At 41.1% G+C, this 9,460-nt stretch overlaps 1 protein-coding gene across 1 annotated transcript; it reads right to left on the bottom strand.

Annotated features, from left to right (window-relative positions):
- Positions 1-3,878: 3,878 nt before the first annotated feature.
- LOC104134695 (granzyme A) lies at positions 3,879-9,002 on the bottom strand. Its single transcript, XM_009648275.2, has 5 exons — positions 8,938-9,002; positions 7,563-7,710; positions 5,757-5,895; positions 4,795-5,067; positions 3,879-4,037 (listed from the first exon to the last, which is right to left on the bottom strand). The coding sequence occupies exons 1-5, from the start codon at positions 8,996-8,998 to the stop codon at positions 3,879-3,881; spliced, it is 780 nt and encodes a 259-aa protein (XP_009646570.1). The 5' UTR covers positions 8,999-9,002.
- Between the last annotated feature and the right edge of the window lie 458 nt (positions 9,003-9,460).

The raw sequence follows: 9,460 nt of genomic DNA, 5'->3' as shown, positions 1-9,460 counted from the left end.
GAGGCCTCATCCCTGGGAACATTCAAGGCCAGGTTGGATGGGGCTCTGAGCAACCTGATCTAGTTAGCAGTGTCCCTGCTCAGTGCAGGGGGGTTGGACTAGATGACCTCTAGGGGTCCCTTCCAACCCCAAATCTTCTATGATTCTATGATTCTATGCTTCCTCCCAGCTTCTTTTTGCTGAGCAGGGCTTACAGCAGTCAAAGACTTTTTCAGCTTCCCCTGCTCAGCAAAAACTAAACCATCAGTGTGTTATCAACATTCTTCTAGCACTAAATCCAAAACACAGCACTGTGCAAGCTGCTATGAAGAATATGAAATCTATCCCAGCTGAAACCAGGACAATGCTCAACTGTCAAAATAAGAAAATATATTTCTTTCAGTCTGAGAAGTTGTCATTTCTTAGTTAATTATGCTTGTCCATTATTGAGCGGTCAAGCTGTATTAGCCCAGAGGTATTTTAACATAATATCTAAAAGTAAGAGAGATCACCAGTTTCAGAAGAACTAACCGACATCCCATAAATATGAGAGAATCTTGTATATGTGACCTGTAGCTCTATTCTGTGACCATGTCTGAGAAAGCATTTAAGCACGGATTTAAACTCCAGACTGTGACTAACCTGGAATGAAACTAAACATATACCAGAGTGCCTTTTCTGGATGTGCTTCTTTTCTAGATAGGCACATTTACTGTCTGTTTTTCATGGCAAATATCTATCTTTCTGGCAGAGGAATTTGAGGACTTGAGTAGGCAGCATGATTCTGCTTCACTACTCTTTTGCGGGAAATGTTGCTGAATACTTACAGGTATAGAGTGTGCAGTTGCTGAATGTAGATCGTTGTTCTTGCATAGCTGCCCCATTCTGCTAGTGACAAGGTCTTAACATGTGGAGTCTTGGGCAAAATGTGAAATCCTGACTTCCTCCTTGTAGAATATAGTGCATTTTTAGCTGATTGCATGTTACATGCCTGGCGTACTGTTCAGGCCCAGACTGAGACAGAAGTCAGAACCCGTGTCTAAGAGGTCAGCTTGTTCTGCACATGAGGTCTGCATGCAGTAAAGTCTGAGCCTGCAGAGGTGGTACAGGGGATTAAGCAAAATTTAATTTGCCTAAACTCAGGCTGTCATCCCCACAGTCCTGTCCAAGGTCAAGCACTGTACACCACATGGAATCCAAAACTTCAGGACAAAATAATTTTTACATGAGGAAAATCTTCATTGCCCATATGGGGCACGTGCCTTCCCAGGTATACTAATATGACAAAGTGATTGTCTGTCCGTAATGCAACTAAATGGATGAAAGAAATGCAGGCTAGGGAATCCTTCTGCTTCCACACATAAATGCATGAAATACTCTCTAGCAGACAGTCCGCTGTTCTTCAGCCACTGTATTACCTGACTTGATGCTACCTAGACAATGTTGCATTAGTTTGTGTAATGCAGTTTATACCTGTTCATTTACCCCAGTTATCTCATATACCCACAGTGTATATGAGAAGAAATTGTTATATTCTAGATGTCAAAATGACATCAAATGATCATAATGTTATTCTTAGCTAGTACATAAGCTTGCATGGGCTCCATCCCATAGTGGTGGAGCTGTATTGGGAAGGGGTTCATGCCTCTTGACCAGAGAAGGTCCCAGCCTCGATGAAAACTCAGTTCCACCTCCTTGCTTCTGCTTTTTCCCCCAGGTTTCCACTACTGGCAGTGGTGACAGAGGCTTGCATATTTTGTTTACCATTAAGTCCAGTTCCCCTGGCTGATTTTGCACATTCACTATACAACGCTCATATGAAAACCCAAGCCTTTAAGGTATTTTGGGGTAGATCCTAAATTTCAAGCTAGAGCACGTTTCTTCACTGCAAACTTCTGCTTGGTCAGAACCTCTCCTTCCTTCTGACCCCACTTGGGTCAGAATTATTGTCTGAAAAATGGAGGAATACTAAATGACAGGCTTTGAGTGGGATTTCCCACTGACAAGGAGGCTGCCTGTGACTTCTGGAGAAGAGGAAGAAGCAGACCAAAGAGGACACAGTAACATGAAAAAATACTACAGCAGGATGAAAGAGATGCCCTAGGTTATCAATTGTCTTGAAGATCAGCTATAGATTTTTCACTAGGTTGACAAGGATATTTTTGTTTTCTGAAGTTTTTTAGGATCAGTTCTTTCCTAAGCAAGGCTTTGGTAGTTTGCAGGAATAGAAGAAGACTGGACTTGTCTTACTTATTTCCTGTGTGTTTAATGGCAGAATCAAAGTCACCACTTTGGGTGTCAGTACCAGTCGCTCGGCCAAATTCTCCTCTCAGTGTCACTGATGCAATCTTACTTGGCTGTGAATTCTTCTCTCTGCTACTGCTTTGCTTCTGTGCTTGTGTGTGCCTCTGTGTCTGCATTTGTGTGCTTGTTTGTGTGTTCAGCCCAAGAGTCAGAAAAAACGTTTCAGGAATATGAATAAGGAATGTGAAAAGTTCTGACTGTGTAATGTCTGTAACGGACAGAAAACATAAAAGAAGATGTTCGGCATCAAAACTTTCAGTAAAGATCCTCGTAGTTTAGGCTGCCTTCTTCCTTCACCTTTCATTATTCTGTGACAAAACTACTGGTTTTTCTCAACAAGATCAGATGAAGGCAGTTGCGTAAAAAAGTTTTAGTCTGTATTTTCCCATGTTGTGTTTGTAAGTGATGTTTAATTGCTCATGATGAACCGAGCAATCATTTTTTAATTAAAATCAATACAAGATCTCTCCCCCTTTGAACATCCTTTGCTTTCTCTTAGCTACTGCCTACATCCAAGTTAAAAAAACCCCAAAGCAACACAAAATAAAACCAACCCCTTTTTGAGGTGTTCATGGCACTTAAAGTCCCCAAGGCTGTTAGTACAGAGATTTTTCACAATAGGTCTGTTTGCTCTTTGACAAGTGGATGTTGAAGCACTTAAAAATTTCACTGCATATCTGAAACAGCAGCAGTGGCATCATAAAATCCAGATTGTTTCATGTTATGAACAGCGCTTTATCATACTGATACTCCAGCTGAGACACACTCTGTCATTTCTCTGGAGGATGGGTCTTCAGCTGATTTTTTAATGTAATGTTACTGATTTTGGTGCATTCTGCAGACATATTGCACATCCAAAACATTATGTATACAGATTATATATCTGTACTGCAACAGACAGAGCTTTCCACATAAATTGACAGCTGCAAGCAGTAGATTTTTATTGCCATTTCTTTATTAAATGCAAAGTACTTAAAGGCATGAAATCTAGAGGCTTCAAATAGTTAGGAAATACACACTTATTATGTCCTACAATCAAATGCAGTTGCTGAAACTTAATTTTCTGAAGCTTAGCAGTACCCTACACCTATGAAATCAGGAGCTCTGCTGCAGAGAAACTATCAAGTTTTTCAGGTGTCTGGAGTGGGACCTAGCATCTCACTAACTGTCGGGGTTGTTTGCAGAAGTCCAGGTACAGAAGAGTGCAGTGTATATATGCAGCATGCAGTGAGGACAGAAACAGCTGGATTAGATTCTTGGTCAGAAATACTCATCTATGCAGAGCTCAGTCCGAATATGCAGTGCAAGAATGTTGGGGGACTGAGTCACAAATACGTGTTGAATGACCCCATGGCTGACAGCATAAGCTGCAAATGCTGTTGTGGCAGAGCACTGTCTTCTGGACTGTTTAAGATCACATCTGCCCTGAAAATAGATGTGTGCGTTTTCATCTATAAGGACATCAAGCTGCTAAAATTCAGCATGGGAATACCTCTTTTACCCGTATAATGAAGCTATTTTTAAAAGCGTATTTCAAAACTAGATATTGTTACACAAGCGCAAAGTAGGAAATGACTTGGCCAAACCCCAATCTGTTAGGCTGACCCTATGGTTTTCCTTATCCACAGAAGGTATTTCTTTGTGAGTCGAGTGTAGACACCAGGGCCATCAACAGTACCACACTTGCCTTTCTTCCCAAAAGCAGTGATGCCTCTCATCACATTATTGCATCTTAAAGGCCCACCAGAATCGCCCTGGAAAAAGGGAAAACAAGTTGTCATTCGAATTCACAAAAGCTAAAAAGTGCTTCTTTTAAATAAAATTTGCACCAGTTGCATGGAGGAAATAAAAATGTAGACAGTGCTATTGTGGATTTTTTTTTTCCTCTTTGGAAGGTATGATTTTCATTAGCAAAAAAGAAAGACAGACTTCATTCTGATCTTTCAAGTGTGAGTAATGGAGAATGAATCTAGCTCAGTGCTAAGGAATAATTAGTTTCTTTGGAGATGAAAAGAAAAAGCTGGAAAATTTACTCTTGAAAAGCAAAAAGTCTCCAGAAATTGGTACCTTTTTTGTAACTTTGTTAATACAATATTTACATCTTTTAAAAAGTGGCCATTCTTACACAGTTGTGCATTTGACTTGGGGCTCAGTCAAAATGCCTTTTATCAGCAAAACGTGTTTCAAAGCTCTCTGACATCAGAGAAGTTGTTCCACTGAGGTTAGCTGCTTTAGAATGGGCTCATAAGCTATTCAAACCATTTTATTGAAGATGAGAATAGCTATCTGCCATGCCCGCATAAAACCACAGTATCCCAAGTCTGTGAAGGTGAATTTATCAGAAGTTTTGGTTTTAAGGCTTAGAAGAAGAAGCCTTGGTGAATTCACTGATTTTTAATAAAATTCCTCATCAAACTGAAGAGAGGCAGTAATTATAGATGTGTAAAAGCTGATAGTTTATATTTTATTTTCAATATAATCTATGTGGATAGAGACAGTAAATATACTTACATAACATGAGTCCTTTCCTCCATTTTTATCCCCTGCGCATATCATGTTTTCTGTTATAACAGTGTTGGGTCCGTAATGACAGTTGTCATTGCAGATTTTCCTGTTGATGACAGTGATATTGACCTCCCTCAGGGTATCAGAAGCCTTTCTTATCCCATTCTGGGTTTTTCCCCACCCTGCTACTGTGCAAGTTGTTCCTGGTTTGGGATCGTCATCTGAGGTAGGCAAGGGAATGATTTGCACAGCTTTAGTAAGTCTTGCTCTTTTGTGAAGCTGTAGAAGATATGGAAAATAGTTATTATGGGGCAGAGTCTGACAGAGGCATGTTAACCATTGGATCTCTTCCATTCTGGTAATGGGAAGTTACTGCAACCAACCCCTTTTTGAGATTCCTCAGTTCTTTGTGACAGGATTTATGGAATCAATGTAAGAATGAGGAAAATGAATATTCTTTGTCTCATGAAAACCCATTTAGCTTCTGCTGAAATATTAGCTCTAAAAAACACGCTGTCATACTTCTCTGGCTTTCAGACCATTTGGAGGACAAAATAACAGTAATCACTGAAGCTGGCAAAACTGAGAATTGGAAAAGTCAGAAATATTTAATTAGAACTTTTTTTAGAAAGAAATTAGGGGTTTCAACCAAATTATTTCTATGTATGAAATACGTTTCTTGTTGTGCAAGATCTTTATTCTTTCACTGAAAAGCCAGAAATTGAAATATCTTGGTCAAGCTCCAGAATTTTTCTACCTCTAGCATTGGCATACATTACAGGAATTGTTGATTGCCTTAGTTCCCCGTGCATCCCCCAGTTCCCCATTGTGCTGGGTTAGCAGACCAGACCATGTCACCTGAGAAAAAAAGTCACCAGAAGCTCCCTTGGCTCATCTCCCTCACAAGAAGGAAGAAACCAGTACATTGTAGGAGATGCATATTGCGTAAGTGATGTGTAAGTTTATACCTGCAGCAGCATAAGGTCTCTTTCCTTACTCTTGGAATTGTAGCCTGGGTAGCGAATTTGTTTTGAAATCCGAAAACGTTGTTTTTCTTTTTCTTTTGCTCTCTGTGAGTGAGCTCCAAGAACAACTTGGGCTTCTTCCCTGAGAAGAGTTACAACAAGGTTAGTGCGATTCACTTGCTGTAAGTCCGTAATTCTTTGCTGTTAAATGTGGTACTGTAATGTCCAGCTGCTACACAGTCTTTTTTCTCATGCCTGAAAAGCCAAAGTAATTTAGAAAAATATAAAAGATTACCCTGTTTTCAGGGTTAAAAAAAATTGACTCAGTGAATCAAAATTCATGCTATCCCATTTTCAGCTTCCCAGGAGCATAGACAGGGTTCAGGTACTTGACTCTAAACTACTCCTGCTGTTTCTCTTTGGGAACTGAATGAGGGATGGATGCATCACCTTTGCTATTGGCAGTGGTCTCACCAACTGTGCCCTCTGCAATTTTAGTTGAAAATTTAGGAGAATAGCTCACGGCACTGTTAGTTCAGAGATCATCATGGCTGGACTGAATTGTACCATTGCTTTGCCCTACTACCATTTCAACACCATTTTCTGAGTCCATGTGAGACATAGCTCATGCCCTTTCTCTAACTTGTTCTGCAACTTCATATGCTTACTGGACACCAAAGTGGTGACCATTGTGCCTGCTGGGGCTCTCTGGTATAGAAACTAGGAGTCTAGCACTCCTTGGTCAAGCAGTCCATGCAGACCTTTATGTCAGACCACAGGTATAGCTATTTGTGGGAGAACAATCTACGTTACAGCCGAAGGGGAGAATATTCTTTGAGTAGGTGTGTAGGCTGGCCCTCATTTGCAACTTACTGCAGCAAATAGAACCCTGAGGAAGTGGTTGTTCCTTTCCTTCAGCTGTTAAGAGCTGTCTGACTGTTGACTGAGCATCATTAAGTTAATTATTGTATTTTCTCTTAAATGTGATCTGATTTGGAAACACTCTTTACCTTAGGTTAATAGGACAGCTTTTGGGCCCTATGCTCTCTCTGTAGTAGGTCCCATATATCTCCCTGTTTGGACAGGGACAGGAGCAATGGGTACACTTCTCTGATGTCTGCAGAGTCCAGTGACACACTGGTCCTGGGCAGGCCACTGGCAGAGCCCATGTGAGGTCTGGCTCAGCAGCAGCTCTAGTCCTGCCCACAAAGGCAAGGGATAGGACGTGTCATTTAAAAGTCACATCTTGCCTCGCTGAGGGACAATGCGGGGCCAAACAGCCATTTGCATCTTGAGTCAGACAGGAAGAGGAAAAGTTGGCTGACAAACCAACATTCCCAGTAGAGACCTCTGTGTCTCCTGTCGTCTGTCTAGAGGATTTTTGCTCTAGATGCTGTCTCTTTCTGTAGTGAACTGCATATCTTTTGCAGAATAAAATGACAATAATTCATTTCTGTTTTCTGAGCAGCTATTTAGACTGGCCAGTCCTCTGGCCTAGTGCATGGGTTGACTGAGAAAACGGGGATAAACCTTTCCCCCAAAATTCACTACTTCAGTGTTGCTATTCTGTGTTTGCGTGCAGCTAGAAGCTTGTAAAATATCTCTTCAGAAATTGTGAAGATCAGTATACCTTGTTATGTTATTTTTTACTCACTGAAGCACATGTGTCAATATAAATTACAAAACACAGTAGTCAGACCATGATCATGGTCATGCTAAACACACAAAACCACCAGGGATATAAACTTTCCTTCTTGAACAGGGACACCAGATACTAAAGACAATCTCTGAATCAGAGTAAGAACTTACACATCACAGTGGGCAGCTGTTAACACCCAGTTTTCCTTGATCAAAGCTCCTCCACAAATAGTTTCTTCATTTGCTCCAAGGATTAGGGCCATAAATGGCCTTGAGTGTGGTTTTACTTCATGTCCTCCAATAATATCCACACACAAACCTAAAAATAAAAATAAGCCACAATACAAACAACTGGGCTAACACATACAGTAAAACACTCAAAGTCTCTTAGAAACAACAGTTAATGAATTACAAAGTATACAGACACACAAAGTATACAGTCTGGATATATGTCATAATGCTGGACTTCATGGTAGTCTTTTAAAATTACTCAGCAGTACTACTTCTTTATGTTTGGAGCTGCTGGAGTGGGTTCAGAGCAGGGCCATGAAGATGACCAGAGGGCTAGCACACCTCCTGTATGAAGACAGGCTGAGAGAGTTGGGCTTGTTCAGCCTGGAGAAGAGAAGGCTGCGGGGAGACCTGATTGCGGCATTTCAGTACCTGAAGGGGGCCTACAGGAAAGTTGGAGAGGGACTTTTCACAAGGGCATGTAGTGATAGGACAAGGGGTAATGGCTTTAAATTGAAAGAACATAGATTTAGATTAGATATTAGGAAGAAATTCTTTAAAATGAGGGTGCTGAGGCACTGGAACAGGTTGCCCAGAGAAGTTGTGGATGCCCCATCCCTGGAAGTGTTCAAGGCCAGGTTGGATGGGGCTCTGAGCAATCGGCAAGGTGCCCCTGCAAGGTGTTCCTGCCCATAGCAGGGGGAGTTGGAATGAGAAGACTTTTAAGGTCCCTTCCAGCTCAAACCATTCTATAAGTCTATATTTCAATGGGACCAAAATTAGCTCAGTGGGGTGAGCTTTAACAAGAAAAATACCAAAGAATTGTTGGTTTTGCACAGATTTCTTTTCCTGAAGTTCACTGCTATGGTTAATTTCTTAGCTTTTATTGTCAGTAACAACCTCAGATCTGCCACATGATAAATGCTGTGTAATATGTAACTAACTTATGTGGACACCAGGAAACTGGGCTATATAGGGTAAGTCACATTACATGAACCTGTTTTTCAGAAAAACAGAAAATCAAGAGATTAATGTATGTCTGTGCCTCTGGCGAGAAAGATCAGATAATCATTAGGTTAGCTCCTCTGAACTCCTCCAAATAGCCTGTCCCCTGTGCAGATCTAATTAATACTACCCATTCAGAAATTATTTTGGTTTTATGAAAGATCAAACACATGCAGACAGTGGAAAATAGCTAATAATAAGAACTCAAAATAATAATTGTGACTACTTCCTTTACATTTATACATGTCGGCTTAACTGGAACTCTATGCATTCAGCATTTACCTTCAAAAGGATCAAACTGGGCACTTACCTCCACGAATTATCAGGAGAATGACAGCTGCAGAGGTGGACAAAGTAAGGAAAGCTCTCATGATTTCTGTCTGGCGTTCCCCATTGTTCACTGTTTGAGAGATATATATATCTAAATGAAAAGGATGTTGAGGGTTTTGTTTTTCCTTTTAAGGGTATCTGACATTTGGACCTGTGGCAAAGGCAAAAACACCTCCCCAACAATGTAGCTACAGCGTAGGTGTGAGTGAGAAGTTGCATCATCTGTTGTGGTGTGAAGACAGGATCTGCCCCTGTTCGTGTTCTCTCTGTAGCATTTGCAGAGAGCTACTATACGAGTACTGGGGTGAAACCTTGCAAGCCACTACGTGCTCAGTTACACCATGGGACTCAGCTCGCATAAATTTAGGCTTGATTCAGTTGCCTACATGAAGTCATAGAGTTTCATTCTAGACAGGCCAGGTGGCCTGCAGGTCAGAGATAAATCCCAGCCCATTCCCCATTAGAGAGTTACCTGTGCTGTTCAGGAGCCCCCCGTGCAGAAG

The sequence above is a fragment of the Egretta garzetta genome, unplaced genomic scaffold (assembly GCF_000687185.1).
Source record: "Egretta garzetta isolate BGI_Z169 unplaced genomic scaffold, ASM68718v1 scaffold471, whole genome shotgun sequence".
In the NCBI taxonomy this organism is placed as follows: Eukaryota; Metazoa; Chordata; class Aves; order Pelecaniformes; family Ardeidae; genus Egretta; species Egretta garzetta.
This window is presented reverse-complemented; position numbering and strand designations above follow the sequence as displayed.

Coding starts and splice junctions, on each gene's coding strand:
- LOC104134695 (XM_009648275.2), bottom strand. CDS start 8,998: ATGAGAGCTTTCCTTACTTTGTCCACCTCTGCAGCTGTCATTCTCCTG. Junction 7,711..8,937: donor TCTCCTGATAATTCGTGGAG/GTAAGTGCCCAG, acceptor TTTTATTTTTAG/GTTTGTGTGTGGATATTATT. Junction 4,038..4,794: donor GAGGAAAGGACTCATGTTAT/GTAAGTATATTT, acceptor CCCTTTTTCCAG/GGCGATTCTGGTGGGCCTTT.